The sequence below is a fragment of the Ascaphus truei genome, chromosome 17 (genome assembly GCF_040206685.1).
Source record: "Ascaphus truei isolate aAscTru1 chromosome 17, aAscTru1.hap1, whole genome shotgun sequence".
NCBI classification, from domain to species: domain Eukaryota; kingdom Metazoa; phylum Chordata; class Amphibia; order Anura; family Ascaphidae; genus Ascaphus; species Ascaphus truei.
The window spans coordinates 17,108,867-17,131,162 of NC_134499.1; the positions used below are offsets into that span (position 1 = coordinate 17,108,867).

A 22,296-nucleotide genomic window follows, 5' to 3' on the forward strand; every position below is an offset into this window, starting at 1 on the left:
CTTTTGTTGCTGGTGAAATTTCTTTTCCTCCAACCTTATGGAATGACCCTGTGTCTTTTGTACTGCCCTTGGGATGAATAATTATTTTGAAAGCTCCTTGTACTGTCCCCGAATATATTTGTATATAGTTATCATACCTCTTAGCCGCCTCTTTTCTAATGTAAACAAATCTAATTTAGCTACCCTCTCCTCATGTTAGAGTGTCCATTCCCTTTATTTATTTGGTGGCTCTTCTCTGCACTTTCTCTAGTTCCATAATGTCTTTTCTAAGGCATGGTGCCCAAAACTGTACTCCGTATTCAAGGTCTGGTCTTACTAATGCTTTGTAAAGGGGCATAATTATGTTCACTTCCTTTCCAGCCATTGCCCGTTTAATGCAAGATAAGATCTTGTTTGCCTTTGCAGCTACTGCATGACATTGGGCACTATAGCTAAGCCTGCTGTCTGCAAGCACTCCTAAATCCTTCTCCATCAAGGAACAGCCCAGTACTGGGATGTTCACACATCGCCCGGGAGGCGGACGCACACATTCTACGTCTCAACGCCGGCACCCTGGCTATGTAACATCCTGGCAATAGGGTGGGGCAGGCTTGCAAAGCCGCAGTACCGTGTGTGATCACATGTCGTAAATAGAGAATATAAAACTTCTCTAACCATGGCCAAGGGACATCGTACTCGCCAATTCCTGGGGCGTTTTGGAGTAACCGGGTCATTGCTTTATAACCACTTGTTTACCATATCACCAACTTAGATTGTAAGCTCTGCGGGGCAGGGACACCTTTTCCTAGTGTTACCTTTTATGTCTGAAGCGCGTATTCCCATTACGTGTTATATTATTATGTCACGTGTGATACTGCTGTGGCGCGCTATGTACATGAATGGCGCTATACATACATACATGGTGAAGAACTGAATACAGCAGGGCTCCGCTTTTCGGCGATCGGCTGATACGGCGGCACCGAGGAGGCCGCCATGTTAAATCCAAAGTCGCGCATGCGCAGAACGGGCGGGTGCGCCCGGTGCACATGCGCATACCACAGTTTGCGCGCGCAGAGCATAGGTTGCACATGCGCAGAACGGCGAAAATGCCGGTTTGCCCAAGCGCAGAACTGAAAATAGGCGGATCCGCTTTCTGGCGATTTTCACTATACGGCGGGCCTCTGCAATGGAACCCGCCGTATACCCGGGGCCCTCCTGTACCTGTGTGTGGCGAATACACTCATTTAAAACTTAGAGGAGCTCAATGAGTAACTCATAACAGCCTCACAAATTGTTCTTTTGACCATGTCATGCTTTGAGGTTACTGATTCCTGTTCTATAAATGATATTTTTATACATTCTGATGTCACATTCTCTGTGTCCGACTCCCACATCTCTCCGCGTGGGATCCACCAGGGCTCGGCCTCTCACTGGTGGTTGCAGACAGCCGGAGGAGACGGCCATCTTCAACCCACCCGCTTTCTTATCCTCCAACCAAGACAGTAAGACATATTTATACAGAGCACAATACATCAACGAACTGAAAACGCAGATGTGAAACCATGTGCAAGGGAGGAATACAGTTCAGTGGAGGTGTGAGGTGTCTGAGCATTCACTGCAGAAAAGCCTCATAGATTGAAAATAAAAAAAAGTATTACGTTACACAGCTCTAAAAAAAAATAAAAACAATAAAGTGGGAGAACACATTGGGATCTATATTTACTAATGTCTCCCGGCTGCAAGACAAGTGGGAAATTACTGCACTAGAACTAAGAAAACTAAAGTAAGTTTCATTGGGAACGATTTTCCTTAATACATTTTTTGCCTCCTTTTGTAGCTGGGAAAAATGAATCAATCATGCCATTTCTCTTTCCTGGAGAATAATGGGACATTAACCCTGGGGTGCTCAACTCCAGTCCTCAAGACACCCCCAACAGGTCAGGTTTTCAGGAAATCCCTGCTTCAGCACAGGGGCCTCAGTCTTCGACTGTGAAATTTTACGCCACCTCTGACCTGGTGCATTTTTTGGGGACGCAAATGCAAGATAATAAAGTGAGTCTCGGAGACACAGACGGCTACATCTCATTATAATCTGAGCGTCGTGCAACTCCTCCCACTGACACTCCCCAAGCCATAAACTGACACACACATGGCGCAAAACTTCATGCAAAGACCTTGATACACTGACGCAAGATGAAAATTATATAATTTGTGTGCATTTTGCTCCTGATTTGAAGAATCCCCTGAAGTTTCTGTTTAATACTCTCCTCAAGCAGTGAGGGCTGCAGCATCTTTCTCCCATTGCGTTTTATTCTTGGGGATGTTGGGGGCGACGCATTTTCACCCTTTGTCTCAGAAACAGACGGACACAGCAGTGCAAGCACACATTTTACTCCTGGCTTTTTTTCCACTCTGCTAATTATTATTATTATTATTATTATTATTATTATTATTATTATTATACACTTTGTTCCACTTTCTTGTCAAATACATGGAGGTTTATTATAAAAACTCTGCATTTAGTTTTTACAGAATCAATCTTGTATAATGTGTTTCTAATAAGTGCTTTGCTCACAATATTTCACATATTTCTTCTTCTTTTTTTGTAATCGGACACAGTACCGCTGTTTATTTAAAAAAAAAAAAAACTAATTAAAAGCCACATTCACTGCTGGAGACAAGAATCGGATGCAGAGCCGGCGGCCATGCAGCACTCTGATTGGCTCAGGCAGTTGTCATGGCTACACCGTCACCCACATTCACCTGTTCAAACAGCCCTTTGGAATGTTCCATTCCTTCTCAATTCATGGGGGGAGTGCTTACATTGCATTTTAATCTCAACCGCACATGTGGTGTCTCAGATTATTGTCTGGCAATCTCTTGATTTGACATGAATTAATTGGGTCGGTGGTACCCACCCAGTTTGTCATATGTCGCCTCACGCATGTGAGTCCCGGAAGTGACACGTTCTCCCCCCCCCCCCTCCCCTCACTGTAGGGACCCCCCCACACCTGATTTGTCTTTGTATCAGATGAGTGGGGTAGGTGAGCACACCTGACACACACACATTATCCAGCACAGGTGTAGACGCTGTTACAATGTAACCATCTTACACATCATCGCCATTAAACGTCCGCTACCGAACGCCTCTTCAATCGGATCAGAAAGGAGTTTGGAGCGGAGGGGTCGCACACTGATTGTAATTCAATTTGATACATGAAATAGGATTCTAGTTTAATGCCCCGTCTGTACCGTACACATTAACATGAACCTGAATTACGATTTCAGTGCAAAAAAAACCACACATATTTTTAAGCAACAAGTATAAAATTAACAAGGACAGGAAGTCAAAGACCCACATCGAGATCCTTCGTGCCCAAGGGCCACATCGAGATCCTTCGTGCCCAAGGGCCACATCGAGGTCCTTCGTGCCCAAGGGCCACATCGAGATCCTTCGTGCCCAAGGGCCGCATCGAGGTCCGGCGTGGGCCGTATTTGGCCCTTTAGGCTGCTGGGAGATCACTGCTGTACATTCGGACGTACAGCTCTTCACGGGGATTTTCAGGCCCCTCTGGCCGTGAAAGGGTTAAGTAGATTATGCCCTCCCCATCGCTTGTTCACTTTATTGATGTGTGATGTTTCTCCCCATCGCGTGTTCACTTTATTGATGTGTGATGTTTCTCCCCATCGCGTGTTCACTTTATTGATGTGTGATGTTTTATAGCGCTAGGAATATGGAATGTGATGAAAAATGGCCAATATTAATCACCCTGCAGCCATTCCCAAGATGCAAATCTAATAATTATATGGATGTGTCAAATCCAATTATTAATTACTCACTCCTTCATTTACGCTTCTAATAACCGTATTCTTGTTAATGTTTGGGGGGGGGGGGGGCGGTATTTCACTAAAGCCTCACCCTCTGGCCCCGATTTACTAAACAATGCTAAGCCGTAGCGCACTTCATGGGCCATTCAAAAATGACGTCCTGTGCTTCATTGCCAGTTACTGGCTGTAATAATTAGGACTGTGCCTTTTTTTAAGTGTCTTCGAGGTAATTAATGATGTGAGCTTGCAGGTGTTGTGTGTGTTAATTCATTCATCAGTGGCCTGCAGGTAAAGATCCCTCCTTAGCCCCATTATAATTGTCCTACATGTGATTATACTGTGCCACATTTAATCCAGGTGTAAATCTATGTCGCCAACCCATAGCCATGTAGTTCCCAATGTTTTCGAACGGAGCCCCTCCCCCCCTAAATTATTTAATTTCAGTTAAGGGTCCCCATTCTGAACTGGGCACACTTTTCGTCTCAATGCGAATTACTGATTACATTTGTGGGAATATTCACAAAGCAGCGCTGCAAATCCCTAATATTGTCATGCATTCAAGTTTAACCCCAACACTACAAAAACATATATAAGATAACAATATGTATCTATAACACAACATTAATGTAAGTCAACCATAAGACCTAAACAATAATAATATTAGATATCAATAAATATGTATAAGATAATTATATAACAACAACTATTTATAAAATAACAGACTATACAGTGATAGGTATCAATAACGTAATAATAATAGAAGATAAGAGATACTTATTTTTAACAATAATTATAATATTTCCCTGAGATATTACACACTCTTCTTCTGACTACTGTTACTGTTTAATTTTTCTTCCCCAGTCGTTTGAATTATTTTTGGGGTAGATTCCAATCCTATATTCACCCCTTTGAGGTTTTTTCTAGTTGAGGGCCATGTCTGAGAAACTGAGAAGATGCAGGAAGGAGCTCTCAGCTGCCATCGATCGGGCCCTGGAATGTACTGTGCTCCCAACTCTCGTCCAAGTGCAGAATGCCTCCGGCTCTTTACGGCACACGTGGCAAAGGTCCCCGACAAACCTGAGGCACGTAGGGTACAGGAGGATCCCGTTTGGAGACTCGTCCTCTCTGAACCAGCCTATGGAAAACATTCAACCGGCTCCCGTAACGGGGCATGGTCCGGAAAATAACCGGAGCAGGACCTCGTTTAAGAGGAGACCCTTCTCCAGCAGGGAGAACCTTCTGAAACGGCCTTACAACTCAAACCACACAGGAAAAAGTGCCCGCAGGTAAATCACAGTACGAGTCGCATGGCGTGTCACCACCTTCACTACCAGGGGGGCCCAATGACGAAATATGCAGTGAAGGGGTTACATTTGGGTAGCTGAGACCTTTAACATTTTGAGAGCCAGAAGATAGTCGACACCCGAGTTCGACCGGTCTTCTGGGACTCAGCCAACGTGATCGTTTGGTGTAGGGTCTGTCCCGCCTAAGTGTACTAATGGCAGGGACCAGGGCCGCAGGCAGCTGTCCCAGGCTCTGGTGAGGTTAGAGCCTGGCTCTCTTCCGACGAGGTGGATGAAGGGAGAGAGATAGAGGGATGGATGGAAAGGTTGAGGCATGGAGAGGTGGTTTGTTGGACTGGAGTATCAATGGCCCACAGGGATAAACAGATTCTAGGGGCCCATTACAGGGTAGTAATGGGAAAAAAAATCTAATATAACTTCCATTCATGCATATAGATACACATATGCATAAATAAAAACAAAAATGTAGAGTTAGACCAGCACTCATGAGTAGATAAAAAGGAAAACAAACTCACTTTATCATTTAGATCCACTTGAAAGGGTTCTGTTTAATTCAAATGTTACATAGAAAAAAAGAGGCTTAAGCATATTCTCACAAAAAGCAGTATTTAGACACAAAATTGCTAAAAGAGCAATGTTTCAGGGCCCCTTCCAGCCATGAAGTGGATCTAAAGGATAAAGTGAGTTTGTTTTCATCTACTTTTGAGTGCCGGTCTAACTCTCTAGATTTTTCTTGAATTAAAGTGCCCTGCGTTGAGGGCACAGAACCAGAGCACCAATAAACCGCATCTGTGGAAAAAGGCTTGGTGAGTTCTGTTTTCCTTTTTAACATGCATGCAAACATGCATACATATATACATATATACAAACATGCATATATACACATAGAGCAAGGCTAGCTCTACAGACTGCAGACACAGACTGCCATGGCAGATTCCTCCAAATATACCCAAGACATTCGGCAGTTTGGACATTACTCAACGGTCCACCCGAGTCTAGAGGTGGATAGGTGAAGGGATGGAGAAATGATGGAAGGGTGGGAGAGATGATAGAGGGATGGAAAGATGGAGAGATGATAGAAGGGTGGAGAGATGATTGATAGAGAGGTGGGAGAGATGATAGAGGGATGGAAAGATGGAGAGATGACAGAAGGGTGGGAGAGATGATAGAGGAGTGGGAGAGATGATAGAGGGTTGGAAAGATGGAGAGATGATAGAAGGGTGGGAGAGATGATAGAGGAGTGGGAGAGATGATAGAGGAGTGGGAGAGATGATAGAGGGTTGGAAAGATGGAGAGATGATAGAAGGGTGGAGAGATGATAGAGGAACGGAGAGAAATGATAGAGGAGTGGAGAGATGATAGAAGGGTGGGTGAGATGATAGAGGGGTGGGAGAGATGATAAAGGGGTGGAAGAGATGGGAGAGATGATAGAGGGGTGGAAGAGATGGGAGAGATGATAGAGGGGTGGGAGAGGAGGAGAGATGATAGATGGGTGGAGAGATGATCGAGGAACGGAAAGAGATGATAGAGGAGTGAAGAGATAGAGGATGGAGCGATAAGCTGCTTATTTAACACATTGCTTACTTGCACACAGCTTGGATACTGAGGCCATCGCTAAATCTGACGACAATTTGTACACAGACCCCTGCGGACAGGAAATTACCAGGGACCTTCTAGATATAATTGGTGAGTAACATGGTGGAATTATGGAACACATACTAACACACATTGTGTTTCCCCCTAAATACAACCCACGACTAACACTTTCTATTAAACGCCCCATCTATTAACGGGAACTAGAAGCCTCCGTAACGATTCTACAGCACTGAGGTGATATATTCACTACGCAGAGCAAAACTTTCCTCACATTGCCTCCCATTCACTACGACGAGTGAATGATCGATAACCAATATATTCATTATTTGCCTGCTTCAGATCTCCATCAAATGGATCAATACCTTTTAATTCTCTGTGGGAAACCGGTTGATATAAATCCCTAATATTTCTCCAAAATACCACCAATATTATATTCAAAAATATAACTAGGGTGAAGCAGCTGAGGGCATTGGAGGCACCCTGGTAGTTACGTTGGCATTTAAGTAATATGTGAATATCTCTTGTGATAAAGACAGTGGTCAAAGTGGCATATGTCCATCATGGAGTGGTACTGTGTATGACGAAAAAAATGGCATCGGTAAAAAAGCTATTGGGACCATGTTTTCGAACGATTAATACATTATCTATGTGTAGAAAGAAGAACGGGAGAGAGACTTCCCAAAATAAACCAGTTTTTTCTTTAAACAAAGCGAAACTAGAAGTTTGACAATAAAATAAGTAGTGTTGTCGTGGTTGCTCCGTAGTATGTAGGTCCGGGGCGGGCGGCTCCAGTCCTCAAAGGCCACCAACAGGTCAGAGACTGAGCCACTGATTGAGCCACCTGTGCTGAAGCAGGGATATCCTGAAAAGCTGACCAGTTGGTGGCCCTTAAGTAGTGGAGTTGAGTTGCCCAGCCCTGACGCAGATGACACCCATAAATAAGTAAACCTGCTCTGTCCAACACGTAGAAAGCACGAGTCTCCACACGCTAGAGGAGCTGACGCGGACGCTGGATTGCGAAGCGGAGCTGAGCGGCGGAAGCTCCCCGTCCCCGAAAACTCCCCACCCGGGGGACGTCATGTCTCTACTCCTGGGCGACGGAGACCCAGCCAACGAGGCGGTGCCGGGGCACCCGTCACCCAGCGAGGACGACACGATCATCGAGACGGTTTTGGATCTAGAGCAGGATTACGATCTGCCGAGCTGCGTGGACCTCAGCCCCACGGCTCCGTGGATGTTATGGGACCACGAAAAGCAACTCTGGTTTTGAGCGAGGCCGGGTTCCATTAACGACTCCTTATTGATGCGTTAACCGTCGGCAATACCAACTTTGCAACTCGAATATGCGCAAGATTTTGTTTTTAACCGTTTACCTGCTAGCGACATTTTTAGACCACCCGGTATTATTTATATAGTGCATGCTTTAATAAGATATATATTTATATAAGATTGATACATATTTTAACTGTTTTTATAGAGTTTTCATGGGTTATCAGAAATTATTTGGAATAGTCATATTCTTAGCACAAGAAATATATTTTTCTGGATTGCTTTTAAACTACATTATCTAACAAAATATAATATGTTGCTCTGTATTTTTATAATATATTGTTATATAAATCCTGCACATAGCGTTCACTTAAGTTTAATTCTAGGAACGGCTTATTCCCACGAACCCTTTCTCTGGCCGCGAGTGGTTACAAACGATGCAGATATGTGAAAGAGCAATAAAACGCGGCTTATTTTCGCTTTTATGGCGTTGTTGGGAAGGTTTTCTGAAATCCAAGGAGAGAAGCAACGTGTATTATTTACCGCGTTTAATCAAACCACAAGGGAACGTGAACACGAACAAACAGGAAGCAGAGAGTTTAGGGCAGGGGTGGGCAACTCCGGTCTTCAAGGGCCTCCAGCAGGTCATGTTTTCAGGATACCCCTGCTTCAGCACAGGTGGCTCAATCAGTTGACTGCACCACCTGTGCTGAAGCAGGGATATCCTTAAAACCTGTTGGTGGCCTATGAGGACAGGAGTTGGCCACCCGTGGGGTAGGTTGGCACAGGTCTGAATCCGGGAACGTACGAGATTAAGGCAAGTTTTGATAGGCACAAGATAAACACGACACGAGTCGGTAATCTTAGGACACAATCCGTGGGCGGGTGCCACGTCCACTTAACCTCTTTCCTGCCATAGCGCCCAGCAATGCACTGCGCAGCTAGAAAGGGGATCCGTGTAAAAGATGGGGGAATTGGCTGATATGATGTGACTGGCCTGGTACCCCAGGATGTGGTAAGGGAATGAAACGCATCGCAGAGGGGAAGAGAAAGCAGATGTTCCGTACGCGAGGGAACCATGTGACACTGAATCAGACCACTTATTATTTTTCCACTTCTGGAAAATGTTACTTATTGTTCTGCGTGTAACATCTGTGCCCGGAAAGGTCCCGGTAAAATGCAGCTTTAAATAATTAATTCAGTCACCTTACAAACAAGACTCGAATGCAGAGAGAACTCGAGCTGTATTCTGATGCTGGTTGAATAATAATATATATATTATGTGTGTGGGGGGGGGGGGGTTTATGTATATATTTGTATAGCCAAGCCAGGCACGCAGTTCTTTACAATTTTGACAAACATTACAGTACAGGGAATATAATAATAATACATCAACATAAATGTAACAATAAAGGAAGGTGCCCCTGTTCCAAAGAGCTAGCAATCTAATCTGCATGTTGGGAGACTAATAGAAACAGTAGGATATAAATGTATGTGTGTATATATATATATACACACACTGGGATCATAATATATATTTTTATAGCATTTTCCGGACTTCCCATTCATGTCCCGTAGCCACCTCAGGGGTGCAATCCTGCTATGTATTGACGCGTACTCAGTTACCCCCAGAGAGAGCTGCTGTCTCGTTCTCGGCCTGGTCACCTCCCGGCTTATAAAAAGCGAACGCAACGAGTAACCTCCATGTCATTGTGAAAAACGGTAACAAACTATATCACGTGATACCAACAGAATCGAAAACGCTTGCGTCAGATTTGCATACAAGCATGTCCTTGTGCAGCGCCTTCCGTGCGTAACACTGCGCCACGTCCAAGCGTTTGTTGGTGTCTCAAGTCACGGCCCCGCGGTCCACTGGAGTAGATGACTATCTCGCTTATCCCATCCCAACGCATTTCAAGAAACAAAGTTTCTCTCCATCAGGGGTACAGACACCAGCACACGCTCGGACGTGGAGTTACCACCGGAAGACATAAGCACAGGGACAAGCTTGTTGTATGGACATCAGATGCAAGCGTTTGTGAATAGTTTAGCATCGCTTTATAGATTTGATCGATTTTACACAATAACTGCAGTATGGAGGTTTGTTTGTGCTGTTTCATTTCTATAGCGGCAATGCTATATAGTCTGAAGCAGCCTTGGGTTCGCTGTTTTTGCCCTAAAAGCCCCATTGACTCCAATAGGGATTTTTGTCCAAACAGGTTGGCTTCAGAATTACCCACGATGTCCTTGGAACGAGAGTGGTCTCCTCATTACTCAGAGCTGTACAGGACCTCCTGACCCATTGTACTCATTACTCAGAGCTGTACAGGACCTCCTGACCCATTGTATCACTGATTGGGACTATTTTTTCTGGGGTATCCTGGACTCTGAGAATCCCAATATATACACAGGGGGCACACCCATGCTGAACTGATTCCCAGGAACACCAGTGTATACATTTTAACATTTTAGAATGTAGAATGTAACATTTTAAGCACACATTTTCCCGCAGTTACCTCACTTCTCCCGACACAGAGCTCTGCCAGGACTTGTCTGTCTACAGCTCAGGAGTCTGGAGACAACTACAGTAACTGAAGGAGCAGTGCTGCCCATGCCAGGCCTCGGTAACCTTGCACAGTCACTTTCCAAGGTCAATATGAAGCGCTATGTACATTAATGGCGCTATATAAATAAAGACATACAATACAATACAATATGCAAAACAAACCAAATCTTCGCTGTGGACGGTTCCGTGTGAGGGGCGAGTAAATGGCAGGGCTGTTAGAGCGCCAGTGTTGGGAGGTTCTTTATAACTTTATGTATTTGAAGATATAACTGTAAAAAAAAAAAGTGTAAAAAAACCCCCAAAAACTAAAACCGCAATAAATGACTGCATTAACCAGTTCACTGCCTGTAACATGTCAGCATGAGTCTGCTTTCTGACAGTGACACAGACTTCCCGCCCACTGCAGCTGGAATTTCCCGAGCGCTGGCTGCTTCCTGGAGGTTTTGTCTCACAGGAGGCCCAACCCTGGCATGGACCGGGGTGGGAGGGGGAGGGGGGTGGAGGGGGTGACGGTGACACGGAACAGGCAATCTCAGCAACCTGTGGACTTTGACAGCTGCACCACAGGGACTGCCGGCTCCTTTACCTAAAAGCACTCGGCCACACAACACCTCCTCTCCCCTGTGTAACACGTGTTTTATTCGCTCAGTTGCAACACGTTGCAGGTTGCACAGCTATTAGAGAGGGGGGGAAGATGCAGGGCAGAAAGTATCCGAGGCCGCCCGGGGAGGTCCCGATAGCATGCACTCAATGCTCGCTAGTGATACATAGGTGGGAAGATTACCGGTTAAAAAAAGGTGGCCGAACCATGAGGTGTGGGAATTGGATTTATTAAAAACAGTTTAATGATCATATATAAAATAAAAATGAGGGACAAATGTTTTATAGCGGACCTTGTTAAATCCTTGCATGTCAACCCTGGTAACTGCAGGCAGTGCAGGGGTTAATTCCTCACCAGGTCTCGGGTGACGTGAATTAGTCACAAGGTTGTATTCTTTCCTAAATCTGTCTCAGCGTCTCCCCTGCTGAAATCCCTCTCCTGGCTTCCTATCAAATCCCGCATCTCGCACTCAATTCTCTTTCTCACTTTTAAAGCTTTACATTCTTCTGCTCCTCCTTACATCTCAGCCCTAATTTCTCGCTATGCACCATCCCGACTCTTGTGTTCTTCTCAATGATGTCTTCTCTCTACCCCCTTTGTATCCAAAGCCCTCTCCCGCCTTAAACCCTTCTCACTGACTGCCCCACACCTCTGGAATGCCCTTCCCCCTCAATACCTGCCTAGCACTCTCTCTATCCACCTTAAAACACACCTGCTTAACGAAGCATACTGTATGAGTAGCTCCGTGGCTAACACTATACACGATACATAAAGCTTGGCCCCCTGCAGACGCACTTACCTAAATTCCCTCCTACTGTATCTTCCTCCTACCAATTAGATTGTAAGCTCTTCAGATCAGGGACTCCTTTTCCTAAATGTTACTTTTATGTCTGAAGTACTTATTCCCTTTATGTGTTATTATGTAATTTGGTATTTGTATCATTGTCACGTGTATTACTACTGTGAAGCGCTGTGTACATTAATGGCGCTATATAAATAAAGACATACATACTGTGCATACATGATGCATTTTCATTAAAAATGCAGAAAAGGGAAGGTACCATAATTTCTATGCCTCCTCTGGCCCTTGGTCCGATAAAAAACCTCAGGGGCAAATAAGGTCTTCCAACAGGATAAAGTAGCCACACACGGTACTGCAGTCCAGTCTAAAGAGGTCACAATCCACCCGTGTGTTGGCGCTGTGAATGTTAACTGTCTGTCCAAGTATATAAATGAAACAGCAAAGAAGTGGGTGACCACTAGTCAGATGCATGACAGTAACACAAGGCTGCCTCCTGAGTACAATAGCCATACAGGGTACTACAGTCCAGTCTGAAGAGGTCCAAATCGCCCCACAAGGCTGTCTGAGCAGCAACAGGGAGCACGAGATGCCTGGAAATTACCAAAGTAGCTGATGAAATAGCCTATGGAATATGATGTACAGCAGCAGTAAGCCACACTGACAATGATAGAAATAACCCCCAATAGCGGAAGCATAAAACCTCACCATACATACATAACCCTGCACAGGGGGGGGGGAAGCCAAGAGGGGAACCCCTAATCGTTACGGCTAGGGCTGGGATTATAGTAAACGCCATCTCACTTGCATGCGCACCAATAAATTGCCTGTCTTCCTATGACAGTGCATCTAGTGTAGGCGCACGCGCACACGGCAGAGCGCGATGGCGCGGCCACAAATTGAAAAGACAAAAATTTTGTCTTTTCAAGCGTCCGCGTCATGTGAGCGGTTCAGCCAATGAGGGCGAGCTTCGTGACGCCTGCCACAATCTCCTGCAGCTATAATCACTTATCGCTGGGGCTACAGGAGTGCGCCAACGCCGGCACTAGAGTCCCAGCCTGCGCGGTGCCTGCGGTCAATGAAAAAACCTAAAGGGGCCGAGACACTCTCGAGTCGCTGTAGTTTTAACAATCTGTGGAGAAATGACCTCAGAAGCGAAACGCGCGTCAGAAGTCAAGCGTCATCTATGACGTACCACGCGACCATCTATTAAATGTACCGGCGGCACCAGGAACGATGTTTCAGGGACTGAGCTCCAACTGATTACTACTGCCCAATCGGGGCACCTCCCGCCGGGATCCCCTTGGCAGATTCTCAAGCTTACAGCAACTCCAGTGTCTCGTCACCTACAGGTTTATTCAGACCTTATTTGCCCCTGAGGTTGTGAATCAGACAAAGGGCCAGAGGAGGTATAGAAATGAGGGTACCTTCCCTTTTCTGCATTTCTTATACCCTCCCCCCGTTCCTCTGTGTGCAGGGGTGTGTTTTCAGGGTCAGTTATTTCACTGTCCGATTCCCATCCTATATTCCATTGGATACACATGCACGTTGGTCGGTGAGCTACCATTACTGTACAGTCATTTATGCTGCTTCCACTGAGCTGGACATAAATGGCTCTTTAGCTTTAACATTTGTCCCTCATTTTTTTATTTTATATATGATCATTACACTGTTTTTTATATATCCAATTCACATGCCTGTTTTTGGGACTTGTTTTTTGGTTGTATTACCTGTGGATCTTCACGGTTCAGCCACCCTTTTCAGCAGGTAATCTTCCCACCTACATACCAGTAGCGCGCATTGAGTGCATGCTATCGGGACCTCCCGGGCATCCTCGGATACTTTCTGCCTTGTATCCCACCCCACCTCTCTCATAGCATTGCCTTTCCCTAGTGCACCCGCTTGCTCCGCAATATTTACCCTAGGTTGAGCAGGTATCTTCCCTGTTCCTTTCAGGTTACACCGCTTTTCAAATTCCCAGGAGCTCCTGCTACAATACTGGCAAGATAATGTATCTACTTTGCAGTGTTAGTATTTGTTTTTAAACATGTTGTGGTTATGTGTGTGTTATATATAAGTATTACTGCAGCAGATTGGCTCTGTGTGATGTCTTATAGGTGAAGATATAGGAGAGGGTTAATTAGAGGTTGTGTTACCTTAGACCCTTATGATCTCATTATCTATCTGGTGTGTTGAACATCTGATTCAACCATTTACACCCAATAGAGATCCTTGTCCCCCTATATGAACGTCACTGGAGGCAATGCCAGTTATTCTTTTGACAAAGTCTCCAACGAGACGAAACGCGTCAAGAAGTTCTTTGTAGCAGATTGTCTCGTGTTGTCATGCACTCATTAAACATAGACTTTTAGATTCATAGCGTGTGGACTCCCTGATTCATATCCTGACGGCAGCTGTGCACCGCCTGATCACCCGCTTTTTACTGAGCAGGTATCTTCCCTGTTCCTTTCAGGTTACACCGCTTTTCAAATTCCCAGGAGGAAAGCAAACCCACTGTTCTTTCACCAACGCTCACATTAACACTGCAGCAGGGCCGGCAGTCACATCTAAGCTGGCTGCTATCTCCCCCCCATAAACTCACCACATTCATCACTGCATCAACAATAAACCGTTCCCAACCTGCATGAACTTTGAAGTGGGAGATGGATTGGAATCTTCGTCTCTGATCCTTCTGACGGTGATAGTAATAATTTATGTCGCTCATTACTTTAGGACATATTTATACCATTCATTTGTGGGAATGGACCCTGGACATCCAAGGAACAGTTTCTAAACAAAATTAGCAACGCAGATTTTCTTAATTATTTTTTTTATTAAGACACTAAGTGCTTATCAGTCCCTCGGCCTCTCCACTGACTTACTAAACATCCACAGACTCGTTACAAGATACATCAGCTCTCCCTCTGCACATGGTTTAAAAGGAGAACATCATAAGTAAGGTCTGCAGGGTTTTAGCAGCCCGCTCAGGAAACACAAGGGGTTAAACACCATCACAGTGCCCAGGCAAAGAAGGCTCTTCCAGAAATTAGAAACGCAGACATGATTACACACAGCCCCCTGTGTACTGGCACTGTACCTCTTAAAGTACCAGCCCAGCCTGGGAGCAAAGTGAGCTAATCTCAATGATTTGTAGAACAGGTTAAATCAATATGATTTACTCAAACTTTAATACAGCTAGTGTTTGTTTGGTAACCAGACTATGGGGAGGAGGAATGAGATTTTTATCTTTTCGGTCAGGCGTGGCAAATAACAATCTAAAGGGTCCCCAACAAGTCAGGTTTTCAGGATATCACTGCTTCAGCACAGGTAGTGCAGTCAAAGACTGAGCTGCTGCACCAAGGATGTCCTTAAAACCTGACCTGTTCATGGCCCTTGAGGACTGGAGTTGGCCACTCCTGGCTTAGGTGATGAATTACTGCAGTTGTGTTTTGGTTGCTCGTAAAGTAACCCTGCAGCCGTCATAAGACCGCGCTTATAGCGCCGGCGCCACGCTGAAAAAAAAAATCAAATTGAATTTAATTGACTTTTAGCGATCAAGCCGCCGTGCCGCTCCTACTATAAGCTCACGTGACAGATTCAATGCATTTGTTTACACACGACGTTGCTGGCACGAAGTGCGGCCTAAGGCTACGCTTATAGTGCTGGTGACGTCAGACTGCGGTCGCTTGGAGAAAAAAAATATAAAAAAAAATTGAGATGATTTCCAGCGATCGCGACCAAGCCGCCGCTCCGTCCTTACTATAAGCGCACGTGACGGGCACTATAAGCGCAGCCTTAGATGGCTAAAGTTTGAGGCCAATAAAATAAAGTTGACTGTTCCAAAATCTACTGTTCCGTGGAAGTTACATTTGCGTGGTACCGCAGGGGCCGTGTGTATACCAGAACTTTGCTGCGCTCCTGCAGCTAGTCAGCCCAATTAGCAGGCGGTTTTCAGCAGCTTCTCTATGTCCTCCTTGATCTTGATGGTCTCGTAGCACTTCCCGTAGCGCTTGTACGGGACGCCGTCTGGGCCGATCAGGAACTTCTCGAAGTTCCAGGAGATGTCACTCCTCCGCACGGGGGCCCAGATGATGCCCTTGGGGTCTGTCATGAGCGACACGGGATCGTCGCTGGGATACGGCAGCTGCTCCTTCAGGAAGGTGAACAGGGGGTGCTCCTTCTCACCGTTAACATCGCACTTCTCCAATAGGGTGAAGTTCGGCTGGAAGCCTCCCCCGGGGCGGATGTGCTTCAGGGAGCTGAGGATCTCCTGATTGCCACCGTTTTCCTGAGGGAAGGAGTTATAGGGGAGAGGTTATATGGGGTAATAGGAGTTCTAGAAAACAGGGCACCACAAGTCCCGCTGCCAGACTCCTGCAGGCAATCAGCGCTCTGGTTCATGCAGAGCATCGCACGCAGAGCTGCCCCCCCACCCCACAGAGCATCGCAATCCGAGCTGCCCCCCCACCAGCAGCCCCCTGCAGAACATCGCACCCCGAGCTGCCCCCCCCCTAGCAGCCCACTGCAAAGCATCACACCCCCACAGCATTGCACCCCGAGCTACCCACCAGACCCCTGCAGAACATCGCACCCCGAGCTGCCCCCCCCCTAGCAGCCCACTGCAAAGCATCACACCCCCACAGCATTGCACCCCGAGCTACCCACCAGACCCCTGCAGAACATCACACCCCGAGCTGCCCCCCCCCCCTAGCAGCACACTGCAGAGCATCACACCCCCACAGCATTGCACCCCGAGCTACCCACCAGACCCCTGTAGAACATCGCACCCCGTGCTGCCCCCCCAGCCCCACCCACATCGCACCGGGAGGAGTAAAATTACCTGGTGCCCGAACTGGTTGCAGGGAAAGCCGAGTACGTGCAGCCCCCGGGGCCCGTGGGTGCTCTGGAGCTGGTTCATCTGGGTGTAATCCCGCACCGTGGTCCCTCAGAGCGAAGCCACGTTCTCAATCAGCACCACCCGGCCACGGAACCGGGCGAAGCTGAGCGGCTCGCCCGAGCCCAACAGGCGGGCAGAGAACTCGAAGAAGCGCGAGGAAGACATGGCACGAGCGGCAGGGGGACACTGCGCGAGGAGGCGCGAGCGGCGCCTTTTATGTAACACCTGGGCGGGGGCGGAGACAAGGCCCACAGAGGACGGGGCGAGCTCACCAACAGGAAGGCTGGTCCAGGGAGGGCGTGCCGAGAAAGAGACACGCCCTCCTATAGAACGCTCACATTTCGCGGGAGACACGCCCACTTGTAGAACGTACAAAGGCCCAAGGGCAGGGCGGAGCGAAAGTGTGGGATTGTCCAATCGGAGAGCAGGGCGAGGCTGTGACTGATACAATGTGCAAAGGGGCTTTGCTGCATGAATGAGTTTGCAATGATGAACCACAAGTTCAAGTCCCACAACGAGCAGCTACTTCAAGCTGCAGCCCGAGCAATATCCTACAGGTGTGATCTTTAAATGAATCACTTCTGACCTATGAGAAAATACTTGTAACATTTTTTTTTTTAGAAACAACTCTGAATGACATTTTTAATGCATTATAATGTAACAAGCCTTTTTTTTTTCTATAGCAACCATTTACATAGTCACAGATACTGAGTCAATACTACTCTGCAGCAATTTAGTGAACCCGATAGCCGAATCTTCGCCAATCGATCACAGGAGAAAAGATCGATTGGCAACTTAGCTAATTACTTATTGTGTGGCTTGTATTTATCCACATATTAAAGGGGAAATAAATAAATAACTTTAAAAAAAACGACCGCTGCTTTAACTTTTGTCAAAGAAATAGTGATATGCTGCACACCATTAAATAAATATACAAACAGTATTACCGGTGCTGCTGGTTCAAAAGGGATACCTGTAGTGATTATCCAAGCATGAACAATGATAAGGAAAGATCCAGATGGGGGGGAGGGGGGAGAAGAGCAGGCAGGGGGGCACAGGGGGAAAAGTTTGCGCATCCCTGATTTACACAATAAAAACACATCTACGCTACATCACCATCAGTGTCTCCCTTTGTCTGCCGATCAGCTGTCCTGTTAGAGGCCGGTAATACACTGTGCTTTCAGTGGAACGCGCCCTGCGAGGAGGTCGGGACGTTTCCAGCCAGACACTGTGCGTTTTGTGATGTTTTCAGCCGATGTATCTTTCACTTGATGGGAGTTTTTAATATATTGCTATACTGCTATTTACGATTATAGTACATAGTACATAGAAAAGAAACTCAGTTTCTGCAAGACTCTGTTTACAATGGTATAGCGCCACCTAGTGATCCAACTAGTTTCGCTTTCCATTTTTATGGTAGGCAGCTCCCCCTATATATTTCAACCTTTAGCGATTCAGGGGCTGTCTTATCCTTGATTGTAATCAGCAGAGTTTAATTAAAAGGAAGAGAGCTGTAGGGTATTTAAACGCGTCGCCTCCAGAGTGCTAGCATAACCCCAGAAGCCGACAGACTGGCAAAACGCGTTGGGCTTTTTGGATCTTGTAGGCCACCGTACTACCCGACCGGAACTCCAACTTGCTGACATCAGAGGTCCTGATCGATCTGCCGGTGAGAGCAGCAAACGGAGGCTACTACACACGCAGGACGAGACAGGCAAGCAGCTGTTTATACCGGGGAAGGGTTGGAGTGCGCCCCAAGTCACTCCATGCTTTCTACCATCGGGGTGATTGTGAGTTGGCAGTTTCCCCCTTTGTGTTGTTTGTTTATGGAGTAAATACGTTAATGCACCATCCATTCTGTATTTGTGTTTCTTCCCTACATGTATTTGTGTTTCTTCCCTACCGTGGAGAGTTAAATCCAGATGCCTGGTTCAACGGAGTACTGTGTGACTTTTGAATTAAGTGTTGTTATCAAACCTCATTTTGAACTCACTTTATGGTTATTCACGGTATATATTAATTATCAGTTTGCACCACGACACCATATTTTCAGTACTTTCCATTATAAATTACTTTTTTATTTATTGGTTCCTTCGTTGCGCTCCTTGTTTCTCCATCAATAGGGTCAGAGGTCTACCCCTTGTATATTTGATGAAAAAGCAGTTGCTTCCGTCAACTATCAAGTCAAGCGACAAAGTATTTTCTCTGTAACTCCTTACGGTACCTTAAATCACGTGATTGGCTTCTCTCAAATGCCACGGACAGTACCCAAGAGGCATCATTGTTGAGAGCGACTGAATTCAGCCAGCTTAAGTCACATGACTAGGAGGAATCTGTGCCATGTATTGTATTGTATGTCTTTATTTATATAGCGTCAAAAATGTACTCAGCGCTTCACAAAGAATACAGTACAGGGAATTATAATAATACAATAAGAGGAGCAAAATCAGACAATAGGAAAGGAAATCCCTGCCCCGAAGATCTTACAATCTAAGTGGTATGATGGAAACTTACAGAGACAGCAGGTGAGGGAATAAGTGCATGGACAGTACATGTTAATATTGGAGTGAAACGACAGTCTGCATCCTCAAGAAGCACAATCTGATAATGCATCACAAACATAACGTCTCACTGGTATATATCAGATGCACCAGCTGGTTATAGCGTATAAAAACATCTAACCCTTGCTCAGTGCCTGGTAAGAGTTAAAATGTGCACTCTTTCACTCAAGACAACAAACGGTAAGCTATTCAGATCACACTATGATCCCATGCTTGCTAACCTGCCTATTTCAACCCCCCCACCCCTTTACAACTTACTCACTGCAGTCTCTCCCAAAACTGACTGCACAATACACTGAAACCCTGAACTGACTCTAGCATTGCAATACAGCTAAACATCTGAAAAGGAACAGGCACACCTGCTGCTTAGTCTGCACACACTCACTCTGCTCACAACAGCTCCTTGCAGCACTGCCTACCTCTGGCATCATGAACCTGCTATGTATTTTAACTTTTTTCTTTCTCCTGGCCTCATGGAAATGTTACTCCCTCTACCCACTACAAACTCTTCCATCCTGGCCCACACCCAACATCTCCATACACCCTGGACTACTCAAAAGCCTTGCACTATCTACTGAATGTTGGTGGAGAACTCTAAAAACCAGCACACCAACCACTGCTCTAATGGCAAACACCACGAAATTACAACTTGCAAACAACTACCCAAATTTCTACTCATACTATTACTCTCTTTAGCAGGTGATATTGAACCTAACCCAGGTCCTCCCATTTCAGCTCTGTTCCATACCCCTGAGAATTCCACCTTTAAATTCCAAAAAGGGCTATCTGTCGCCCATATAAACATCCGGAGCCTGCTGCCCAAACTGGACGAACTAAGGGCATGGTGCCTTATGCATAAACCCAAAGCCATTGTTCTTACAGAAACATGGCTATCCCCTAAAACCCCTGATGCAAATATCGCCATACAGGGATACTCCGTTTCTAGGAAAGATAGGTCAAAGAGAGGAGGTGGGGTGTTATTTTATATTGCAGACACATTACAATTTACACTGTTAAATTGCCCCCCAAGCCCACCCTCTTTTGAAATTCAAGTTGGCAAAATCTGCCTCCCCTTTTCTAAGCCCATCTTGCTTGCTGGCATCTACCGCCCCCCTAAAGCCCCTCTACAATCCCTGACTGATATCACCCAATTTCTTGGCTCCATTTCCTCTCTGAATGAGAAGAGTGAGCTGCTAGATCTTGGGGATTTCAACTTCAATTGGCTTGACCCTAAAAACCACAAAATCCAGATACAACTCAAGTCACTTAGCCTATCGCAACTCATTTCCCAACCCACACGGATAAACCTGAAATCGCATTACCATTCCTTGCTAGACTGGATTCTCTCCTCAAACCCCAGCAGAATCCAATCCTCTGGCATCCTTCCTGATATTTTCAGTGACCATGCAATAGTGTACTGTGTAAGGAAAATTAAACCGCCCCATTCAAGCCCTAAAGTTCTCCTCACTAGAACATTTAAAAACTTTAACCCACAACAGTTTCTGGATGACCTTACCAACTGCCCATGGCACAGAATCGATTTAATTCCCGACCCTGATTCTGCGCTCGACTATTTCCAATCTGAGTTCTTAAAACTCTGCGATACCCATGCTCCATTACGCAAAATAAGGGTACTGGGGGCCCACCTTCCATGGGTTACACCTGACCTTATAGCACTCTACCAGTTCAGGGATGCCTTGTGGAAAAGCTACAAAGTAACTGCCACTACCAAGGCTCTCAATCACTACAGATGCATGAGGAACATGTGCACAAGGCAAACAAGGCATGCAAAAGCCCAATATTACTCTGACAATCTCCACCAGAATACATCAAACCCAGCTAACTTCTGGAAGGTTATCAACAATATATTCCAGCCTCCTAACCATCAACAACCAAGTAATATCACTAAGGGGGATATTACTCTGACAAACCCCACTGACATTGCAAATGCATTCAATGATTACTTTGTGGGGTGTGCCACTAACTGATTAGCGAAACGCAGCCCAAACCACAAACCTGAATCTCATCCTGGGAGAACCCCTATAGTCCCACCCCCTCCCAACACTGCCCACAATTTTCAATTTGGCCCAGTATCTGAAGAGGAGATTATACAAGCGCTCCTCAAACTAAAACTAAGCAGCCAATGTGGACCCGACTTACTACAATCTAGGTTCCTACGACTTGGTGCCCCAGCCATTGCCAAACCAATTGCGTCCATAGTCAACTCTATCCTGTCTGCAGGCCATATCCCTAAGACCTGGAAAACTGCCAGAGTTGTCCCAATCTTCAAACGTGGGGACAAAAACACTGTCTCAAACTACAGGCCAATCTCACTTCTCCCAATTCTATCCAAAGTCATGGAAAAATGTGTCCACTCCCAATTAAGCGATTTCTATACCAAGACAAATTTCCCTAGCCAATTCCAATCTGGCTTTCATCCCAAACACTCCACCGTAACTACCCTGCTAAAAGTTTGCAATGGAATCCAGTGTGGAATGGAACGGGGACAACTCACTGGTGCAATATTCCTAGATTTTGCAAGGCTTTTGACACAGTTGATCATGCTATCCTGCTTAACAAACTCCAGAGCTCTGGAATAGGGAAGCATGCTTTAAACTGGTTTCAGTCCTACCTATCAGGAAGATCCCAACATGTGTCCATCTCAGGCTCTAACTCCAACCCCCTGGATATCACCTGTGGTGTCCCGCAAGGCTCTGTTCTGGGGCCCCTACTCTTCTCAGTGTTCATTAATGATCTTCCCCCAGCTTGTAAGGAAGCCTCAATACACATGTATGCAGATGACACAATCCTATATGCACACAGCCATAGCCTCTCTGACCTTCAACACACACTTCAGTCTGACTTTTTGAGACTCGAAAACTAGATTTCCCAAAAC

At 45.9% G+C, this 22,296-nt stretch overlaps 2 protein-coding genes across 3 annotated transcripts; one reads left to right on the forward strand and one right to left on the reverse strand.

Annotated features, from left to right (window-relative positions):
- The first annotated feature begins 2,987 nt into the window (after positions 1–2,987).
- On the forward strand, positions 2,988–8,461 carry C17H3orf62 (chromosome 17 C3orf62 homolog). 2 transcript variants are annotated; one of them, XM_075574067.1, is made up of 4 exons: positions 2,988–3,019; positions 4,732–5,093; positions 6,706–6,797; positions 7,676–8,461. In XM_075574067.1, the coding sequence occupies exons 1-4, from the start codon at positions 3,011–3,013 to the stop codon at positions 7,975–7,977; spliced, it is 765 nt and encodes a 254-aa protein (XP_075430182.1). In that variant the 5' UTR covers positions 2,988–3,010; the 3' UTR covers positions 7,978–8,461. The 2 variants fall into 2 exon arrangements, with proteins under 2 accessions (XP_075430182.1, XP_075430183.1); XM_075574068.1 differs by lacking the exon at positions 2,988–3,019 and adding an exon at positions 3,026–3,178.
- Positions 8,462–14,755: 6,294 nt separating this feature from the next.
- On the reverse strand, positions 14,756–17,139 carry GPX1 (glutathione peroxidase 1). The gene is made up of 2 exons (XM_075574069.1): positions 16,783–17,139; positions 14,756–16,230 (listed from the first exon to the last, which is right to left on the reverse strand). Exons 1-2 carry the CDS (start codon positions 17,002–17,004, stop codon positions 15,880–15,882), a joined length of 573 nt encoding a protein of 190 aa, XP_075430184.1. The 5' UTR covers positions 17,005–17,139; the 3' UTR covers positions 14,756–15,879.
- Between the last annotated feature and the right edge of the window lie 5,157 nt (positions 17,140–22,296).